This window comes from Pipra filicauda, unplaced genomic scaffold (assembly GCF_003945595.2).
Source record: "Pipra filicauda isolate LSUMZ 115617 unplaced genomic scaffold, ASM394559v2 scaffold116_size3395265_pilon, whole genome shotgun sequence".
NCBI lineage: Eukaryota > Metazoa > Chordata > Aves > Passeriformes > Pipridae > Pipra > Pipra filicauda.
This window is the reverse complement of record NW_024103618.1, coordinates 2,165,858-2,188,824: the sequence shown is the minus strand read 5'-3', so window position 1 is coordinate 2,188,824 and position 22,967 is coordinate 2,165,858. Positions and strand designations below refer to the sequence as shown.

The window sequence follows — 22,967 nt, the reverse complement described above, 5'->3', positions numbered from 1 at the left end:
CACATGTAAAAATTGGGAACATGTAAAAAAATTGGCAAGTTAAGCAAAATAGACCAAGTGCATCTCCTCACACTTTACCTGCAAAAAGCCTGAAAAAAGCTTACCTGAGCAAATTGTGAGATGTAATACAATAAAATAGACTGAAACCAGGCTCAGACTGTGACTGTCTTAGGAAAATAAAATCTTAATATCAGTAGATAAGAATTGTTAATATCAATTCCTAATATCAGGTAAAAAATAACCTCTGCTGTCATGGAATATGCTAGAGAAATATCAGACCTCTTTGGGTACATCAGGGTCATCTTTAAGAGATGTCAACAGTTATTTTGACTTACAGTGTACAAGACAAGAATTGCAATTATTTACTCTCATCGTTGTGTGTTGTGAGTGTGTTCTGAAACATGATTTTCAGTGCTGCAATTAACATTGCTGGCAGCTTTGATGATAAATGAGTACTTAGGAAGAAAAATAAAATTAAAGGTGGATAACTATGTAAATTTCATATATGACAATTTCAGTATAAAGGTGAAAGCATTAATTCTTAGCAAATGAGACTAATATATTTGGAATTATTTATACTGATTAATTAATATTTCTTATGGGGAACAAGTCTTTAAACTTTTATGACTAGAGAGTGTAAGAAGATTAGTTAGCATGACATGTCTAGAAAGGGTTTGCATTCTTGTTGGGAAAATCAGCTTACTGACATAAACTGCCAAGGAAATATTTCTCTTGAAGATATTTGAACACCAAGTAGAAACTTCAACTTCATGCATGGTCTATAAAAATGGAATCAAGCAGATGCCTCTCACAATATAGGGGGACCCTATATTGTAACCCTTTATTCCATGTAACCCTTTACATTGAACCTTTTGATTTTTAATCATATGTTGAAAGCTCTAATCTTTATCATGGTCATCATAGAGCATTTTATCAGTAACAGAAATGAGCTACATTGTAAACCCTCATGCAACTTGAGTAGAAATTCCCACATAATTAAAACAAACAAAAAAAAATTCTTGTTGTATGTTACAGCTAGTTATTTCCTTCTTCTGGTTTAGAGAATTTGCTGTGTGAAAATGTGTCTGTGATGAACAGGAAAGTAACAGCATTGTGTTTAAAAGCTCTGCTTTATAGCTTGGTGTTTTTCTTGTTTGTTTTTTTTTTCTGTAGCCTCCGCGCCACCCAGCAGAGTAAATAAACGTAGAGTTTCTCCAAGTGTTGTTTCCACCTGGGAGAAGAGAGGCATCATCATGTCTAACATTACTATTGATCCAGATGTCAAACCTGGCGAGTATGTCATCAAAAGCCTCTTTGCTGAATTTGCTGTTCAAGCTGAAAAGAAAATTGAACTTGTAATGGCTGAACCTTTGGTGAGTCCTTTTTTCATAGTATCCCTTGAAATTGTCCTGCATTTGGGTTGTTTTCCAAAGTAGTCAGAATATATTGCAGATAAGGCAAAAATGCAAAATTCTGTTGGTCATCCAGACTACATGATCTTGAAATAAATGCATCTCTTTTAATTTGGAAATCTCTGGGGGAAAAAAACCCACAACAAACCCAACTTTCTTTTTTTTTTTCAACTTGGAAATCTGTTGAGTAGATGAGACACTGGCTTGCAGAAGGCTTCTGTTTGGAACTCCTGCTTTCTGAAGTGTTCTTGTGCAGAAGTGCATGTGAGCACTTGAGCCCCAATTTTGAAACTTCAGGAAAAAATGTTATTAAGAAGCGGTCCAAAAGAACACAAAAATGGGGCTAAACATGTTTTGTGGGGTCACTGATGGAATTATCTTCAACTACAGCCATTAGTAGATCAAAAGCTGAAGGAAATGTAACATTTCTTTATATGCACCTACTTAGTTATACACTATACATACGTTTTTGTGCACCAGGCAAGCCTACAACTTAAACATAGCTTGTCTCTTTGCTTAGAGACATCCAGAAGAGTCATGTATTCAGGAGGATTTCCTAAGAAAGCACAGAAACTTTGTAGCAAAAGAGGCACAGAAGTAGTGAAGGGTACCTGGCTAAGAAATGAGAGGTGAGCTGTGGGGGAGGTGATGCTGTGGGAGGAGAGGCAGGTAGCTCCACTCTGCATCTGTGCACCAAATGCTGCTGCCTCAGCTCCTTTTCCATTCATCTGCTAAACATACTGGCAGGGTGGTGCTTGGCCAGAGTGACACAGACTGTCTGTAATTGAGATAAGCTGAAGAGGGCTTTTTCTGTAGATACAGATAGTTTGGCGTTAAATCTTCTAAGTGGAATACTGGTAGCAAGGTAAGTATAATAGCCCTAGAGTTCACTTGTGCCTAGACCACATTAAATAAATCCTCTGACAACGATCCTAGGCTGTGTCTCCTTGCCACACTGTTGACTGTTAATTAAACAAATGTTTTTAAATCTGTTAATCATACAAAATCGACACAACCAGGCAGATTAGAAATTAGAAACCCCATGAAACTAATGAAATAATGCGCTTTTCAAAGAGTGATTCCCAGCTCTGTTGTCTGGTGAGGTTTTATGGTGATTACATGAAGCCTACCTTAGTCAGAATCTTTTACTAATAAGATTCTGAAATTAATATTTTGTGTGTATACAGTATGTATAAAATTCTTTGGGGTAAAATAAGAAAATGATATGGCTAGAGTAGTCATTTCTGAAGGTTTTAAACAATTCTGTCAGAGTTCATTTGCTAAGCCGAATGCCTTTAAACAAAATGTATTTTAATGGAATCAAATGTAATTTATATGTATAGCCAGCTTTCCTTATTTTATATTGGTGGAAAGGAAGGACGATATAGAAAACGAGAAAATTAAAAGAGGTGCCAAAAGCTGCAGAAAAGTGAAACAATCTGAGCCTATGTAACATAAAGAGGCAGAAGGAAATCCTTAAGTGTCTCACTGAAAGGAAATACTAAAAGTACTAAAACAGGTTTCTTTTTGTATTAAAGTATTGAATATTCAGTTCTAGTGTATGAAATTTAAAAAAAAAAAGATAAAAGAGTGAAGGGGCACTGGAAAGGCACTGACTGTGATTGGAAAAAAGGCCTTAATGGAAGAGAGGAAAGCCCTTTATCATTTTAGCGTTATTTGATTTTGTGGAATGACTTGGCTACATACAAAAATCTGGAATATATATATAGTGTTACATAAATCTTTAATGTGTTAGATTAAGCTAGGCTGTTGGATGAAGCTGCTAGAGAGAATTTGAAGCCAGGCCAATTAAAGTTAGGAGCTAGACATTTTTAAAACTTCAAGATGAACATGCCAGTGGATGAGCAAAAATTAATTAAAAAATAAATAATAAAAAAAGAGTAACTGCAGATCAACACAGCACCTGGGTGTGGGGGGATGGTATAATTTTGGCTAGATGTATGGGTTTCATTTAGAAGTAACTGACTTGTGATTTTTAAAAGTAACTGAGTGGTTTCTCTGGCTGTAAATTTACTTACATACTTTCCTTTTACTAATTTAATTAAAAGTTCTTTGCTTGCAAAATTGTAATACCTAAAGAGTTTCCAAAGTTACAGAAAAAGCTTATCAGCAAATGCTTAAAATAAATGATTAAAGTAGTAAGTGTAATGACAGGAATGAGGATCATCCTTTTAGTGAATAAATGAAATAAACCCACTTTCTTTTAAAAAATCAATTATTCTAAATCCTTTGCAGTAGTATATAGTTTTAAAGGAAAAAGGGCTCAAATGCAGTCTATTGTTGCTTAAAAAATACTCTTTTCTCAGCTGAGAAGGATGACACTGAGAAATGACACCAGCCTTCCCCAAATGTGACATAAACTATACCAGTGAAAAAGATTAGTGATAAACTCCATTATTTTGTATTTTGTCAAGTGCATGCCAATGTGGATGGTTAGAATTTAAGCAGAGAGTTTAACATGGTGCCAAGTTAGTTTAGTAAGCTGCTAACTTACCAAATTGTAGTTGTCTCATGTTTAAGTCAAAACTAACAAGAGTATTTAAAGCTGTAGCAAATACAGGCGATCTTATTCCATCATGAAAACCCTGACTAGCACTATAGGCTTTTTCAGATCTTCTCTAGGTGCTTTCAAAGCTTGTCTGAAGTACAGTTCAGCACACCACATCTCTTCAGCACGGTGCTTCTTGTGCTCTGCACTGCCACTGGGGCAAGGATGCAGGTGCCGCCCAGCCTGTGAGCTGCAAGAGGCAAGGCAGCATCCCTTGTCTGGTTTCTTTCTTGCAGCTGAGAGGACAAAAGAAGTACACTAGTTTGCTGTGTACACCTGAGCCACCCTGCTGAGGTGTGCCAACCACCAGAGGATGGGTGCCAGGGAATACTGGAGAGGGGCCAACAGGTGGTACCTTTTCCCATGGGTGCAGTTGTTTGCACAGCACACACACATTTGTCTACATCCTGATCTCTGCTGCCTGCCTTATGTTGACATTTCTCCTGTACACAATGGATGCAAACTGCCCTTTGGTTAATGGAGTAGTGTTGGGTTTTTTTCATTTCACTTGTAAAAGATAAATGTAGACCTATTGTTTTCATCTCTTGCTGAACTTCAGGAAACCAGGAAAATAAATCTTAAATTATTAATTCAGTTAAAGTTTCCAAACCTCTATGTTATGCTGTTGGATAGATTTTTGTAAATCATGTGAGATGACTGGGGCCATGACAAAGCAGAGGTAAAAGAAGATATTAGAAGAAAATAAATTTTAAAGCCATACAAATAATTCAAAGGCCTTGATAAACCTGTGACTGGGTTCAAGAGTATTGTTTGGTTATGTCAGCTTTGTTTGGTCAGTGTTACATTAACTACAGTGATATTTACCTTTTAACAGTTAAGATCCTTAGTGCTGAGGAAACACAATAGGGAGGGTTATGAACTTGTAAGGTCTTCATTCTTTCTGATACTGAAACTCTTAAAAATATATCAACAATTCACATACAGAAGTACCTCAATTATTGTAGATTATGTGAGGGAAGCTAAACTTCCAGAACTATCTTAAAAATAATTTGCTATCCATTGACATGGTTTTCAACTTCTTTGTCTAAAGACTTACAGGTTATTATTTCACTTCTTTGATTTGATATTCTTTTCCTTAGTGATGTTTGGGTTTAGACACATACAATGGGTATAATAAACGCATAGTTTATTCACCTGTACTGTAGTTTTGTAGTATTATGGTGGAAATATGTTATGTTGAGGCATCGTATCCTAAGAAGACTTAAGAAACCTGACTTTTCCCATCTTTTTACAGGATTTACAGTGATTTATAGGAAAATCACTTATCCGTCTTCTCAGGAAATAGTTTTCTAGTTATTCTCCTTCAGCTTATTTAGCAATGATACAGTGTTTGTCTAGAGTGGAATGTTTCTTGTGTTTCTGCTTTGTAGATAACAATTATTTGTGCAGTTTATCTAAAAGCGTAGTACAGATAACATGAATTCACCTGCAGTAGGCATTTCCTTATTAAAAAAGGGAAGGAGGAGTGCTAGTTAGAAGGGAATTCTACTTTGCGAGTGGTTTCCGGAGCTTTTAGTATCAGCTTCAAAATGTCCATTCTCATAACAGTATTTTGAACAGACTTTACATGTAAAATAATATGAATTTGAACGAAGAAAATTAAACCTTTCCCCCCTTGCTTTTGAATACACAGTGAAGGAACATTGACTAATAAATCAGTCGATCAACAAATAGAGCTAATTCAGAATATTAAATGGATTTTCCTGAAACCACCTTCTTCTTAAGATATTTATTTGGGCATACTGGAAGTGTACATAAATGGTAGTGTTTTCCTAGATAATTAAGTGGCTTTCTTTGGATTATAGGAAGTGAAGTTGGCTTGTGAATTGGTATCTATACTATTTCAAATTGTACTTTCAGAGTAGGCAGATGCTTTTTGCCTGGGCAATGTTGAATTCAAGTTTTCAGAGGCTGTAATAGTTGCCAGATATTGTGTCTTTTTGAGCACCAAATGCAGCTGCACTCATAGCAGAAAATGTCAGAAATTGTGTCGTATTTTCAAGATTACAATTAGGACAATAAAAAATAAGCTGCCATTTGGAATCTTGGATCTGGTGCATGCAGTATGAATTTTTATCTGTTTGAGATATAGTCTGTTTCTTGCAACCTTGCAAGTGTTTGTCACCAAGCAGTGTTAGCTTTCCAAGTTTTTGTCAACAACCTGACAGCATGAGTGTTGTCTCATACTAAACTACTGAGTTACTTTGTGCTAACCCAGACACAAACTGTTGAGAGCAGTACTGGCTCTCAGTGTTGCTGACGCCTCCTTTTACATTCTAGAGCAGGCAAGCTAACAGCTTTTCCAGCTTGCTACTGGAGTCACCTTGCTCCGGAAAACTTCTTTGTTTGCTTTACTGCAATCTCATGCGAGCTATTAACTCCTTACCCTGAGTACTTTTTCTACTTTCCTTGTCAAAGATAACATTTTGGACTTATTTATACTATTATAAAGTGAAGAGTAGGGAAGAATTTGTTATGATAGCAAGAAATGCTCATCAGATCTTTCTATATCTTACTGCTTTGTGGTGTTCCGTGTTCCCTTAAAACCATCACTGCTGCTCTTGGCTTACTGTAAATCATTGACCCTCAGAGCCAGTGCGTGGGACTCAGTGTTCTTTTTTGTTTCCCTTTTCTTCCCTTTCCTCCTTTTTTTTTTTCTCCTTCTGTTTTTTTCTTCTTTTCTTCCTCCTTCTTATTTTCTCTTTTTTTTTGTGTGGTTTTTTTTTTACTTTCCATATTACCCTAGCAAGGTATAGAACTTGAATTTCTTTTAAGTGTATAATTTGGTACTCTACACTGTGACTAGTAAGAATTGCTGTTTACTATTACACTTCATGAGTATTTTGTTTCCTTAATGCTTTAATCCTCACTAAATTATTTTGCCAAGAATATAATTTAACTTTGCTTTTAGCAGAGCAGTATGTCTTATGATACTGGTAGCAATAAGTATTGTAATAATTAAATTCTAGTACTTTTCTGTACCTTACAAACTTACTTCAGATGTAAAGCAAGTGATAATTAACATTCCTTTTTCTTGTACTAGGTTTTCTACTTATTTTTCATTGCAGTTCAAGGAAAGAGTGGATTAGAAATGCACTGAACAATTATCTCTGCCTTTTGTGAAGACATTTTAAAATTTATTATTGTAACTTAGAAGAGCTACCTTATATGAACATAAATACACTTGTTAATTCAGATGGCAATGGCTTTCCTTCTGAGTTACACATGGCACCCACCACCAGTTATCCCTGTTGAGCACACTGCTGTAGGCCTTGTTGTTTGGGAGAGGCCTTTGACATCTTCTGTTTGTCAGTCTAATGTTATTACTGTTTAGCCACCAAATTAGTTTTTGTGAGTACACCTCACATCTTCAGAAATGGTTCTAGCTGAAAAATACTGCAAACATTTACATTAAAAGTTATTTCTTTGTTCTGTAATATAAGTGAGAAAGAAGGAATCTAGCTTTGGTAGCACTCAGTTGCATTGTGAAAATTATGTTTGTTTTTCTTTTAATAGGAAAAACTCTTGTCCAGATCTCTTCAAAGAGGTGAAGATCTTCAGTTTGATCAGGTAAGAGGCATGTAATTGAAGACAACTTTTATTGGATTAATGTGGGCTCTGTTTTTGCAGGATAGTGATTCCACTGTTGTCATAACTTGGAACATCTACGTCTGAATCTGTGTCAGAAGATTTAGACCTTGAATGTTAGACTTTATTTTCCATTGTAGAATATAACAGTAAGAAAGAAACTGCTAGAATAATTAATTGAAGGTGGCAGTGAAAGGTGGTGGAGGAAAGATGCTGAAATGTGGTAGAGGACAAAACGTTTTAATTTATTTCTATTATCACTTATTTTTTCAGACTTTGGGCTTCTGTTTTTATAAACAAATAGTGTTAATTTAATTTTGGCAACATGGTTTTTACTGAAGACTTTTTGATTCTGTGGCAGAAGACATAAGTTAGATTCAAAATGTTACTTTGTCCTTTATTGCAAATATAAACACACTGAGGCAATTCTGTTTCACTTACTATAAGGGAACTGTACCTGGAATGACTGTTCACTCATTTTATTGTTTATTCTCTCTATTTCTAATTCTTCAGTAGTATGGGCATGATTTTGTCCCATAAGTACTTCCTTGCAGTGGAGAGGCATCATTCAGATGAAGCTTCATTAATTGCCTGTTCCTGTTCTTAACTGTTCCTGAATAACATCTACTGTATGAAGTTTAATGTTCTGTCCATATCTTCTGTAACTGAATTTTTGTTTCCTGCTTTCCATTACTACTTGGATATAAGTATTAGACATTGCAGTGAAATCTGTGGACCTGCCTTTACTTTTCAATGAACAGCCATCCATGCACCTTTTTCCCTTCTCCCAAAAGAGAATCTAATAGTAACATGTAATAGTTGATGTATAATTTTCTTTTCAAAGAAAAACAAAAATAAATCCACCACCACAAACCTCACATAGTCTTTTAATATCTTCTAACCTAACCTGCTGCCTTTATTTCTGAGATGAATGTTTACTCATAAGCAAGGGAAATGGGTAGGGGGGAAGGCTATAAGTTCTTTGTTAACTGCAGTATGTTGTAGTTGTTTTAAAGATGACCAAAAGCTAAATAATATGAATGATAGGAATTATCTAAGGAAATATGTAAATGAGTACTGTTTCTAATTTTTCTACTAGCTCTGGCTCCCCCTTCCTACTGCCATGTTTTTCCTCAGTTAAGGTTGTTTTTTATAAATCACTAGTAGTCATGTATTAAACTACGTAGAGGTTCTAAAAATAGGCTGAATGAAGAGAAGTAAAAAAATAAAGCATGTGAATTTTAAAATCTTGTAATATAGAAATAAACTAGTTTTCCTGAAAATACAGTACTTTAAAAAAATTTGTGTTAGTTGTGTCTCTATATATATGTGTGTGTGTATGTGTATGAGTTCTTATTTTGTTCTTTTGTTATTTGTAATCTACTTTGGATTCATCGAGATCTGAATTTTAATGCTACTGAATAAGTGCTTTAAAGAGTTAGAGCTGAATGACTGCCTTATGATGACAAGGATTGTGAATTTTGATAGGGAATTTTGAACGTTGTTTGGCAAAAGGAATTAAGATTGCTTCTCTCTTCATTGCTTGATGTATGAAACCTTTATTAAGAACAGTTCTCCAGCAGTGCAGAAGATTACAGATTAAAAAAGAGATTGGCAAAGTGTGGGAGTGAGGAGGATCGAGAGTGCACGGCCGCAGCATCCAGCAGAGAAGCTAGAGCTGTTGCTGGGCCAACCTTGTTCACCCAGAGGTTTTCCTGGAGCTAGGAATTCAGATCCAAAAAGTGGCTTTCCTGATACAGTGTCTGAGCTAGTAATTGTTGTACTTTGTGAATAAAGAGAACGTGATTGGAACACAAGAGGGACTCAGGGACTAGGAGGTATCTAATTAACGCTTGTTCTCGCAGCTCACTAAGCAAGGAGAAGAGGGATGGAGGAGGAAGACGTGTTGCCTGTCCCTACAATGAAAAAGTAAAATAGCTTTTTAATGGGATTATAAGTAATTTTTGAAACAGAACCAGACCAGAAGGGCTGCAATCAAAACCAAGTGTACATAATCAATAGTTTTTAATTTTCAAACATTAAAGTTCTTCTGTTTGTCGTTTGAGGTCTTATTTGGAAAAAAAATTTGAATTTAGCTAAAATGAAATTTTGGAAAAGGAGAAGGAAATTTGTATATTGCTTCACTTGTGAACTGTTAAAAATTTTCATTTTAGTACCAGCACTTTCCCTTTATCATTCCTAGCACATCAAGAAGCTACCGGACAGGAATTTTTTGATAGAGCATATATTGCAGTTCTTAAAATATTTTTGCTTGTACAGCTTGAAACTGAAATAGCCTGTATTTTTCTTTTTTGTTTGTTGTAGGAATCAGACTTGGCAATTTCCTACTCTTGTCCTAAGACACTAAAACTTTATGATCACACAGAAGCCTATCTTGGCTGTCTCAGTAACTGAAAGCAGATGTGTCTGAGGTTCAGACTTGGTCATGATTAGGCACAACTTGAGCAATGTTTTCAGGATCAGGATTTTGGCCATAGCATTTGGGCACTAGCATCTTACTGTAATTTTTCATCTTTCTCCTTTTACCTCTCACTGTGCTGCTGGGTATGTTATGTGCAGCAATTAGCACTGTGTTGTGGCCTTTTAAGACTGGAGCAGGATTTGCTGTTTAATTCTGAGGAATTGAAATATACGTCATGATGACTAGTGCAGCCCTGTCCTCTTGGGTATTGCAGGAGCTCTTTGGATTGCTGATTTCAACGTAGGCATAATATAGAAGTATATAAGAAATAAAGTATGTTTTATATAAGAGATTCTTATTTGTTTTTATATGATGATCCTGAATTTAGTATCCAAGCAGTATGGTAATTATTTTAAATAAAAAATAGCGTATGTTCTGCTTAGCAGCTATATAATATGAGCAAAGATGTCATCTTCCTGATAATTCCAATGTCTTCACTAGAATGTTAAGGATGCAAAACTTGTCAGGAAATAAGTAATTGTTATATAAAACTGACTTTTCATTTCAAGAGGTAAATGTATTATAATGCTAGTAGTTTCTGGGTTTAGAACTTTACCAATCATGTTTTTCACTGCATGTGATACAGCTTGTTTCTGTGGAAGACAAGGTAAATTGCCTAAGTACTGGAACATCTGTGAATGGTAGTAATATTAATAAACTCTGTAAACTTGCAGCAAAACCCAAGTTTAGTAAAGCTTAAAATGCAACTTGCTTCTTTTTATTCTGCTAATAAACCTATCGGTTCAGAAGGAGGGCAAGGGAGTTAGAATTACTTTGTGGAGTCATTTTACATTGACAGCACAGGGTAACTTAAGTGTTCACTTTATGTATTCCTGTCCTGTTGTGTGTGTAGCTGCTGTATGAACAGCAGTATGGGATATATAATGTATGGGATATAGAATTGTTTTTAGGGAAAGAGAATCCGTTAGTTTTAGAGAAAAAGAAATTAATGTGTTACCCAGTGTTTAGGTTATTTGGGAATTGACAGTAAATTCTGAAGGCAAAATACATTTTGGATTGGTGTGGTTGTGATAGATCTCTTCTTCATCAAGTTTAGCTTTTATTTTAAGAATTCCAGTTACATTGATGATTTTGTGCTGAGTCTAATGTCTTCAGTTTAGTAACTCATGAGAAGGGTTCGGTCTTTTGTTTTCCGTTTTTTTTCCCTAAAATAAATTAATACTTTTAACTTGTGATTGCTGCTACTGGCTAGAGTGACGTCAGTGGAGATGTTTTGAGTATCCCAAGCTGATGCAAGCAGCAGGCTCCTTGCGCATGAAATCTCAGCGAAGATATTTCAAAGCTTGATCAGTACAAATGAGTCATTTAAGTTCTATTTTTCTGATATTTCCACTTACTGAAATGTAAGCGTTTTAATAGTAGCCCACAAGTGTCTCAAATTTGGTTTTCTTTGCTCTTCTCCTTCTTCACAGATTTTTGCTATTGTTTTTTTCCCAAGGAGGTTTGTCAGACCCCTGCCACATCAAAAAATTCTCTTAATTTATCCACATTCATTTTCACCATATACTGATTTATTTCAGATCACAAAATATTTTTTAAGTGGTAATATTGAGGTAGTTTTTACTGTCCACTTTTAGAAGTCTGATGTATGCTGACTGGTTGATTGAGTATTTATTTTTTATGGATGTTGGTGCAAAAGAAACAGGATTAAAACACAGTTTGCAAAGCAGTCATAAAATTTCAACATATAGTAGTATAAGAATGAAGGAATTCTTAACATTTAGCCTTTGTTCTGAGGCGTTATAATAATCCTACAGAATATTTCTACCTTCTGGTTTTTTTCTATGTTAAAAAGGCTTTGTACGGTTTTGTGTTGCCTGCAACAACTGCCTGCGTCTTTTTGTGCAAGTTAGCTCATTGTACATGACCCTTCTGCAACAGGCATGCCTAGTTTTTCCAAGGAATCTTTTTCTAGTTAGTGTCCTATTGACAGACAATAATAATAGGGAAAAAAAAATCTAATCATTCTTGTAAAAAAATCTTAATGAAACCTGGTTCATATTCAGATCTGGAACAAATGTAGTTTGTGTTGTATACTCAAATTTAAAATTTTATGAGTTTACAGAATAAGAATATTATTTTACTTATTTTGAGGAAGCTTCTCCATTTGTTTATATAATTAAAGGATTTTTCAGAGAGTCAAGAATGCTATTTAATTCTTGTGACTTAGCTAGTTGACTGGTTAACAAGCTGAGTAAAGCATTCAGAAAGTTGAAAGAGGTCCTCCTGAGGTTTCCCTCAGGTTAACCTGTCCCCATCCCTTCCTCAAGTGAGAAAACCCAAGATATTTCAAGTGAGGACAAAGAAATAATGGCATTGATCTTATATTAGTTTTCTGGAATAGTGAGTAATAGATAAATTATAGTAAGAGGATGGATTCTGTTGAAACCTCTTATTTGAAAGATGCAAGAGGTAATTAATACATGGCATCAGTGAGCAATGTGGTAACTCTCCTTTACCAGCCTGTATTTTGGGGATGGGCTTGCTCCCTGCTGCCACCTAGAAGGGAGTTTATAATGGCATTGTGCTGTCTTCAGTCATTCTCCTTTCCAAGCTTGGGCACTTAGGAGTGCTGTTAAAGTTGTTAGTTAAAGGAAGTTTAGAGAATTTAGGTTTCATAACATCTTGAAGTCTTCCTTCCATAATGGTTTCTGTTGCCACATTTGTTTCATACATAAGTTTACTACTTGTATGGGTTTTCTGAAAGAAAGCAGTAGATAGGGGAGTTATGCCAAAAGTAAATGTAGCTTGAGATCTACATCAGTCAAATGTATTAAAATTAATTTAGAATATATAAAAGGCTATCATTTTTGTTTATATAATAACTAAAGAAGTAGGTTTTTGAAGGTTACATACTCCTCAGTTTAGGAGGATTACGTCTTGTCTGTCCTTTGTACTGCAGAGGTACATATGCTTCAGAGATATGTACAGCAACATTCAGGGGCATCCTAAAACCTCTGCTGTTTTCTCAATGGTTTTATGCAGATTATCTGTATAAATTTGTTGTTCTGTAGTCCCTGTGACCTTCGGAACACTTTGTCTGCATATATTTATTATAATAATGGACTTAGTGTGTAATATTTACAGTAATTGTCCCAGGTGAAAATGAACATAAAGTTGCTACTTTGTGAAGTTCCATTAAAAAACAATTTGAAAGAATGATTGTAACTCTAGGATTTTTATTGCGTTATTGTGCTAAAGTATTTTTTTTACTTTTTTTTTCAGTTGATAAGCTCCATGAGCTCAGTAGCAGAGCACTGTCTCCCCTCCTTACTACGCACCTTGTTTGACTGGTACAGGCGTCAGAATGGAACAGAAGATGAATCTTACGAATACAGACCTCGGTCAAGCACAAAATCAAAGGGGTAAGAGTTTTCCTTGCAAAAGTCTGTTTGATTTTTGTGTGCTTTCTCAAAAAAAATGTGCACTTTGGACTTCTGTGGCAAGGATGTTGCATTTGGACCTGTCATTACCTAAATCCATGTGGAAAGAGCACAGACTTCTTTGAGGTAGTGTATTCAGTTTGCCTGATGATAAGCATAAAGTGACTTAATGGTTTTGGTTTGGATGTACAGAAGGAAGTTGGATACTGGTAATTCCAGGCTAGTTTGTCCCTTTTCAAATTGTTTTGGTTGTTGACAGGTCCCTTTCCAGCTATCCATTTTATATCCATGTGCAACAATGATTACATGAAAGGCAATGCAATAATTATCTCTGCAACATTTGTGTTCAGTCTTGTGTATGATACCTGTGTTCTTGATTTCTTATTTTAGGGATGAGCAACAACGTGAAAGAGATTATCTACTTGAAAGGAGGGACTTAGCTGTAGATTTCATTTTTTGTTTAGTTTTAATAGAGGTTCTAAAACAGGTAAGCTCTTTTGCTTTGGCAAATTAATTTTAATATTTTGCTTTTAATGTTGATTTTTATTGTCTCCTTTAAATTTTTATATTAAAAACTAGAGCATATCTGTGATGAGCATATTCAAGGCTGTCATTATCCTCTCAGCTACATAAAGCCTTTGGCTTCTCCTGTCTTTTCTTTACATGTCTGCATTATCTCAGTTCATATGTCTTGGAAAACTTCATGTGCTGCAAAAAGAAAAACTGTAAAAAATAAGTTTATTTATGTTCGGTACCTTTTGTCTTCTTAAATGTTTTTGAAATACAGTGTGCAGTCATTGAATGACAAAATTAAAGTGTCACTTCAAAAATATTAGAAAGGGCATGTAATTTTGCTTGGCCTTATAGTGTGTTAGATAATGTTACAATTTCTGTTAATATAAAATTTGCATGGGTGTTTGGACAAGAGGATAGGGTTTGACTTCAAGTAGCAGCATTTTTTCTCGCGTTCTTTAAATGGAGAAAAACATTAATGTAAGAAATGTTTTGAAACATGAGTGGAATTGAGCAAACTTCAGGTACTTAAGTAGTTTGTGTCTTTTAAGTGTAGGTACACGAAAATTAAATGACTTTTTCTCTACTAAGTAAAACAAGGGCTGTTTTAGTTTGCAAATAATTTGTAGGAGATTTGTGTTTACGTGGTTGTGTATGGTATGTTTGTGATACAGGGGGAGAATGAAAAAACTAAAACGAAAGAGCTGCCTGTCCTTCTCTGAGACACCCACTAATCATCCAAAATAATGTTCCCATACTGCATGCACAGATATGCAGAGAACAGTAGTAAAACCATCAAACTCTTATGTTTTAGTGTTTTACAGAAAATCTTTAGTTCATGCTCTCTCCCTGTCTAAATTTTCAATCAGTACAAAAAAAAAATGGAAATGGAATAGATTGTTTAGGATTGCAGGGTTGTACGGGTGGCTTCTGTATTTTGAATGGGTACTACTTTTTCTGTTGAGTAGAACCATGTTGCCAGTGATTCAGATGTCAGGAAAGGTGCAAAAGTTTGGTCTTCAAGACAGGTTTGATGAGTCTCTCATACATGTACTCCAGACAAGAAAGATATTTTTCTGATGAGGGTATTTCTGGTAAGGATAAGGATCTGCAGTGGGTCACTAAACATAGATACACCACTTAAGAGAATCGTTTGGTCAGTTCAGTATTAAAAGTTATCTAAAGGAGGGTTTGTGTGTTCTGCCTTTAATGTCAATCTGCAATTAGACAGTCCAACAGCCCAGAAAAGATGGCTTTTTATCAATAAATACATTTACATTCACATTACCTCCATCTTCCTCTCTTCATGGGAGTCCTGTCACTCTTTGATTCTTAACAACTGGTTTTAGAGGATGCAAAGGATGTGATCCAGCCCTTTCTGTAATAGGCACAGAGCAGATGGTGAGAGGGTGACAGACATGACCTATATAGGAACAGAAATCTTTTGTTTGAATTACATGTTGCTCATTGTATGAATATGCATGTAAATAGCCAGTTCCAGTAACCAGAAGTTTTTGAACAAAAAGCTTTCTTGATGCAGAAGAGTATGAAATTCTCAATCAGTAAGTGCTTAGTTTTTTATAGACAAGAGAATAATCTAATATATTTTAGTGAAAATCTTAAACACTTAAACAGTAATGTGTAGTAGGGTTATCCTAGTCCCGACCTAAATTGCTTTGAAACTTTCAAGATATTATGACTTCATAATCATATATAGTGCTTTTTTAAAGACTACATTTGGTTTTTAAAACAAATGTTTTCTTCTAAATCTGAGAAAGGTGGTGATGTCAAAGAGAACCTCAGTAAAAAAAGGACCTTCTAATAAATGCTTACTTTTGGTTCTCACCAAATTGTTACTTATTGCTAGGAAGATTTGTATATATTTTGAATGCTTTCATCTGCAGAAAGTGTGAAATGGAGGTGATCATCACTTCTCCATTCTTTTTGGTTTGTTTTGTTTTCTTTCTTTATATCAAGATGAATTGTTTTTTGAGATTAAATCTGTAGTAACACCACACAAAATAGCAAGTGTGAAAAGATGCATAGTTAACCTTGTCTAATAAATTTTAATGACAAATTCATAGTATTTAGTTAACTGTGGTTTATTTTGTCATTAGTTTAATCCCTAGGAGCCATCATGCAAAATAATTTAGGAAAATGGCAATCCAGATTGTGTAGATGTTCATATATTGCAGAATTAACTTTATCATATGCCAGCTAAGGATGACACTAGTGGGAGAGATTTCTGTGGTGCATCTCACAGTACTGTTTACTTGCTTCATACATACATATAAATGATATCTGCATTTCAGATACCTGTTCATCCAGTGCCAGATCCTTTAGTACATGAAGTTCTAAACTTGGCTTTTAAGCACTTTAAACATAAGGAAGGGTAAGTTTCACTTGTGTGCTTTAAAATATTTGTGTGTATTTCCAGCTTGTGCTTGATTGTTGTGATTGTTCTCCTTTGCCTCACATGTAACACGTTTGTGATAATACTGTAAATGAACACTGGTGGATATCTTTAGATTGAAAGCATATCTTGAAAGAACACAGCTGTATTCAATATAAGGCAGAGTTTATTTTGCTTAGAATATACAGAATGATTTACACAGCCAGACAGAATAAGAAGTCTGAGTTTGAATAACTTCCTATCCAGAATACATTTCTTATGAAGTGAGAAATGAGACTACAGCACTTTACATATCACCCATGCATTTTAGGTTTGATTTTCATTGTTTGTGTGATAATAATCTGCCTCGCTATGGAACAACCTTTTTGTTTTGTAATTAAAAACTTGCTTGGGGCTTAGAAGAACAAAGTTGTATTTAACATTTTTTTTTCCTTTATTGTGGGTTGTTTGTTTGTTTGTTTTTTCTCTTCAGGTATTCAGGAACCAACACTGGGAATGTGCATATTATTGCAGACTTATATGCAGAAGTGACAGGGGTTCTTGCTCAATCAAAGTAAGCTCAGTCTCTGACTCTTCTTGTGTTTGGGGAAAAAACAATCTAGACTTAAAGACTATTTAATATAGTGACTATTATTAATGTCCCCAGTAACTAATACTGTAAGTTTCCAGTGTAGTCAGATGTAGTCTGGTGTGTCTGTCTCATGTTCCAGCACAATAAATTTGAACAAATCAAGAAATAATCTTTAGTATAATTGCTTTGCAGTCAACTTGTAGGTGCAAGAAAAGGAGGTCTTGTATCAGTCAGTCGTTGTTTAGTTAACATGTATATTCTAATGTGCTGATCATAATAGGTACTCTTAAATGCCTAGATTTTAAGTATAGTGTTCATCTTACTTGTGTTTCTCTTACTATAGGTGCTGTTACTGTTACAGATTAAAGAAAACATATCAAAATTATAGACCTCATATAAAAGTAATTAAGAATGCAGATAATTGTTGTCTATATCCCTTGTTTAGGTTTCAAGCTGTTAGGAAGAAATTTGTTACTGAATTAAAGGAGCTGCGACAAAAAGAACAGAGTCCTCATATAGTACAAAGTATCATCAGTTTGATTATGGGAATGAAGTTTTTTCGAGTAAAGATGTATCCCGTGGAGGATTTTGAAGCATCATTTCAGTTCATGCAGGTAAATGAATAGCACAGAAAACTGAAATGAGCATGATTTTGATTGTTTAACTCATGAAACAACAATGACACTTGCAGTGATCAGTCACTCGCTCTACTTTTGTACCATCCTTCATCCTTTTTTGTTCAGTTCATAAGTTTTCAGAGGTTTGAATCATTGGTTTCTCTGCAGGAGAAACCTTTCACAATTGTCTCAGTAATGTGGCAAACCTGTAATATATGAATTTATTTAAGACTGAATGAAAATGGGTAGCAATCAAATAATTTTCTTTATGAAAGTAGTATGTTAAAGAAAAAAAATTATTTGATATATCTTTTTTTAGCAGCTGAGATGCCAAGACACACTTTTCTTTAAAACCACTTCAGTAAGTTTTCAGAGAGACTGCATGTTCAAACTTGTATATGGATTATTTATAGTGTCTGGAATATTTAATTCTCTGTAACATGAAAATGGGTATATAAAAATAAAGTATAATTTTCTAACAATTTTAATAGAGATAAATGTTAATTTTTTAAAAGTTTCAGAATAACCTGAGGAAAAAGGTGTATATTTATACTTTGAATATTCTTTATATTCTGAGTAGAAAGTAAATAGCTATTTGGTATTACAAATGTTCTCCTTTCAATTTCTTGAGGTGAATCGCAGGGGAAACGGGTTTTACGGTTTCTGATGTTTTGTAAAGCTGATATTGTCAAGGAATATAAGACTGACTTAGACACATTGCTTCTTTTAAATTCAAACAGGCAATTAATGTTATACTGCTAGTGGTTTTTATGGCATAGTTACATTTGTATTCTTTTTTCTAAATATTTTTCTGATGTTTTCTCACTAAGGAGTGTGCTCAATACTTCCTGGAAGTAAAAGATAAAGATATAAAACATGCCCTTGCTGGTTTGTTTGTGGAAATTCTCATACCTGTGGCTGCTGTAAGTATTTTAATCCCCCCCTGCCCCACTGTTCCTCCCACTTTCAATTGGGCTCTCATTGTTAAAGTTGCTTCAATTAATCCTCAAAATAATATATTTTTACAGATTCAAAAAGACTTTTAGTACCTAAAGAAGGCTGAAGAGGGACTTTTTACAATGGCACGTAGTAGTAGGACAAAGGGAAATAGCTTCAAACTGAAGGAGGGTAGGATTAGATTAGATTTTAGAAAGAAATTCTTTACTATAAGGGTGGTGAAACACTGGTGCAGGTTACCCAGAGAAGCTGTGGGTACCCCATCCCTGGGGGTGTTCAAGGCCATGTTGAAATGGGCCCTGAGCAACCTCTTCTAGTGAAAGATATCCCTGTCCATGGCAGAGGTGTGAACTAGTCTATCTTTAAAGTCCCTTCCAACCCAAACCATTCTAGGATTCTGTGACTGTTAAGTAGATTACAAGCACCTACACAGTCTTAAAGGGAAATGTGTTGGTTTGTGTTAGCTAGTTTACAATCTTTTTTCAGAACTTTTTAAAATTATCTGTTTGCTTGATGCCTTTATCACCAGAGAGCACTGTGTAATTTTATACATGCTCTAAAAATTTGAAATTTCCTTGGTTTAGTATTTGCTCAAGGGTCCTGTTGACTTTTCTTTATTAGCTGAAACTTGTTAAGTTCTTTCTAGAGTAAACTGAGATATGTAACATCTTATAAGGAGAATGTGGTCTCCTATGCAAGAAAGAAGAATGTAGGTTTTGGCTAATTAAATAAAGATAATTCATATGTCCGCTCCTTCAAGTGGAAGAGCAGTGAGTGTCCTGTGTGTGTTTTAAAGCTAAAGGTAGAAATTTCACTCAGCAGCCCAGAACAAGAAAAAAAGCCCTAAATATCATCACAGTGTTTGGATGTACAGCGTGTGTAATGTGTGTAAATGCTGCTTGTGAGAATGCTTTCAGTCAAGACAGGCTCTTCTCCTTCCTCCCAGGTTACTTTGCTCACTTATGTGAAACTTGTTCAACAGGTCAATGTGAAATTATGGCGCCTCAGTGTATATACCTTACGTTGACCATTTATCACAAGCTCAGATAATTTAGATTGATTAGTAGATTGATACTTGCTGTGATTGTTGTCTAAAATGTTAGTTATATGAGCAGATGGTGTGTTTTAGCACAGGCTAAAACAGGTCTGTTTGGCACGCTGTCCCAAAAAATGGCAGGTCATGGCTCCATGTTGCGACTGATTATATGGGCATATCTTGCTATGTGTGGAGAATTGGGACATGTAGGTCTCGTTTCGTAGGATGGGATCTAAAAAGACTAGCACACCGGGTGGGGATCCCATCTGAGCAAGCTCATGGGAAAAGAAAGATGAATCTCTCTGAGCTCTACATCCTCTTTCAAATGGTCTGCCTTGCCCTGGGCCATGGGGAAATGCTTCTCTCCCTTCCCTGGTCTCAATCTTCAAGGGGTTTTTTTGGTTTTGTTTTTGTTTGGTTTTGTTTGTGTTTGTTTTTTTGTTTTCTGTCTGTGGTTTTTTTTTTTAAATTAGAAAGGAGACAATCTTTCTTCATAAGATATAACTACAAAGAGATGGTGTTGGTGGTAGCTGTTTATTGGATGAAGTTTTGATCTTTCCAGGGCATACTTACACTCTTCTAGAGAAGAATTTCTTATCCTGTTAAAGAGGGAACTCACTTTGTCGTTTTGAACTCCGTAGTTGTTTGGCAGTTGGAGTGGGGGTACAAAGTGAAAGTACCTAACATTTAGGTAAATGCAAATATTAGTTTGGGGAATCATAAATATAGTGAAAACTGTGCATACAATGATGAGACATAAGCAGCATTTGGGAATGGGGACTCCCTGATGGCAGGCAGGGAGGCACGCACAGCGGCTGTGCAGGGCACTCGTGGTGGTGTGTGCAGGGCTTCCTACAAGCACAGCCTGACTCAGCGCTTTAAACAGTTGGTAAGGGAGGCTTGATCTTTCCTTCTGACTCATTGAGTCTCTAATCATTTCGTACAAATGGAGCTTCTTAAATAGAAGCAAAGAGCCTCATCCCAGACTGAGATGCAGTTGAGCAGGTTAGTCGTTCTCTTGGAAGATGTGAGATGCAAGTTTGAATATTTTTGAAGCAACGGAGGGGATTGAATGTAGATTTTTCTGTATCTTGGATACAGAAAATGGCTTAAGTGAGGAAGCTGTTAGGTTTCAGCATTGAGACTTCTTTACTGTCATTCTCTTGCTTAGTCATTCAGGCATTTTAAAAAACCCATCCTGATTTGGACCCTGCAGGTATGACAAATCATGGCATATTTTACGTATTTTACAGCAGGGAAGTTAAGTCTGATCTGTAAGCCTAAGATTATATCCCAAAACAACAGTGTGGTGCTGGCAACTACTGACTGATTTCTCTTGTGGGGCTAGCAGGGTACTGTTTAACTTCTAGCTTAAGACTAGCAAAAGATAAATAATTTGGTATGTAGGAAGTGATTTAAATCATAACTACTTTCTCAGAGATACATACTATTTTTATGCTTCCCCATCATGAATGCTTTCAGAGTGTTCTTAGCAAGATGGACGTGACATATAATGTTAATACATATAATGTTTATATAATATTAATAACTCTAAGTAATAAAACTAACAAAAGATTACCTTATGTTGTAGGGAAATTTATAAGTACAGAGGATCTCTTCCAAAAAAGCCAATCCCCTCTTTAACACCCCAGCCTTCCATTTGATAAATAAAGCAGAAATACCGTATAAAACAGTAGGTTGAGAATCGCATTTAAATGGATCATCCTGGGTATCCAGAGAGAAGCCTAAGAGACTTGCAGAGGTTTTGATAAAGAATGTAGCTGTCTGGGTTATGGGAGGAAACCTATTCTGTAATGCAAGAACAGAGTGGGTTAAAAAGGTGTAGGGCTCCACATATCTGTTTCATTAATTCTGAAAGCTGAGCAAAGACTACTTGAATGCTTGGTTGACTGGCAATCCCATGGATAATTTCTTAAATTTTCATTTTTCAGTATTGGAGGACATAAAAGGGGAGCAGTGAAGAGGGGAACAGTGTAAAAGTTATGAAAAATAATTTTTAAAATATATGAAATTACATGTATTATGTTTTGTTGGGCTGAGAGTTTTTTGTTTATTTGATTTAATTGTTGTTTTAACTGTATGGTTGTAATATATGGCATGATTTTTTATGCTTTTGTTTATATTTCAGATAAATACACTCAAATACCTACCAGTTTAACTTCTGAATGGTCTTGAATTCATGGACATCTTAATTTATATTTAAATTGCCTCCTGTATAAGTTTTTAAACCCATTAATGTGTGTATTTTTTTTAATAGGCTGTTAAAAATGAAGTGAATGTGCCATGTTTGAAAAATTTTGTGGAGATGCTTTATCAGACTACCTTTGAATTGAGCTCAAGAAAGAAGCATTCACTGGTATTTTAAAGAAATATTTCAACTTCTCCATTTTGCTCATCTTAGGCTCTTAAGCTAGTACATTATATGAGGAAAAGCTAACAGCTATGTTAATTAAAATCTTAACATCTCAGTTCAAGTATAATTAAATTCCTATAGTTTATGTGCATTTGTTCTAGTTTTGCTTTATTTCCTCATGTAGATATATGCTCTTGTTATCCCACACATGAGATTTGTCTTGAAGTCAGTGCTTGTTCTTGATTATTTTAGTGGGGTTTAGCACAGTTATTTAACCTAATGTCTCTTACAAAGAACTTGCATTCAGGGAGTCTGTATACTGAAATTATGCTTAATTAAAAGAGGAAAGTGTCAGACAAGACTTTCCCAGTAAAACAGCAGCCTCTTAATAGCCCTGCCTGTTTCTCTTCTCTCTTCATACACTTTGTGTTTCTTTTTCCAACATTTTTTTATTATCTCTTAATAATACAGTATTTGGTAATTCTTGTTGACTGTGGCAGCCATATTTCAAGTTGATTCACTTCACTTTGCTGGAGATATAGAGCTAAATTTTTCATTTCAATTGACATATTCAGTAAATGCAAGTGAATTTAAAATGTTTTATTCTCACTTTCATGTTAGGGACAAACATATAAATAAATATAGCACATATAAATATATATATAAACATATAAATATATATATATTATATATATATAATATATATATAGCACATAGTATGTGATTAAACTCCTTATTTAAGAATAACATTAAGTAGTTGATGTTAGTATTCAAAATGTTATTGTATTTATGAAGTCAGAAACGTTGTTTGCATCAAGATTACAGTTTACCTATTCATCCTCATTCTTTAATTTTGCTGCATAACATGATGATCTGCAGTCAGATTTGGTATTAATCACTATTATATATTAAATTATTAAATCTTATGTTACCAAAGCAAAGCAAAGTCATGGTTTGCATATTCACGGAACTTAAATTTTTCTTCCTTCCTCACTTCCTTCCTTCCTCCA

The 22,967-nt window shown here is 34.9% G+C and overlaps 1 protein-coding gene across 8 annotated transcripts in view; it reads left to right on the top strand.

Annotated features, from left to right (window-relative positions):
• FRYL (FRY like transcription coactivator) overlaps positions 1–22,967 on the top strand; it is a 135,817-nt gene that overhangs the window by 39,430 nt on the left and 73,420 nt on the right. For all 8 annotated transcript variants that reach the window (XM_039385094.1, XM_039385096.1, XM_039385082.1 and 5 more), the window contains exons 2-10: positions 1,174–1,373; positions 7,519–7,572; positions 13,319–13,458; positions 13,867–13,963; positions 16,302–16,381; positions 16,875–16,955; positions 17,419–17,587; positions 18,421–18,513; positions 21,862–21,960. In XM_039385094.1, coding sequence (XP_039241028.1) covers positions 1,254–1,373; positions 7,519–7,572; positions 13,319–13,458; positions 13,867–13,963; positions 16,302–16,381; positions 16,875–16,955; positions 17,419–17,587; positions 18,421–18,513; positions 21,862–21,960 — 933 coding nt within the window. In that variant the 5' untranslated portion in view covers positions 1,174–1,253. The remainder of the gene's footprint in view (positions 1–1,173; positions 1,374–7,518; positions 7,573–13,318; positions 13,459–13,866; positions 13,964–16,301; positions 16,382–16,874; positions 16,956–17,418; positions 17,588–18,420; positions 18,514–21,861; positions 21,961–22,967) is intronic.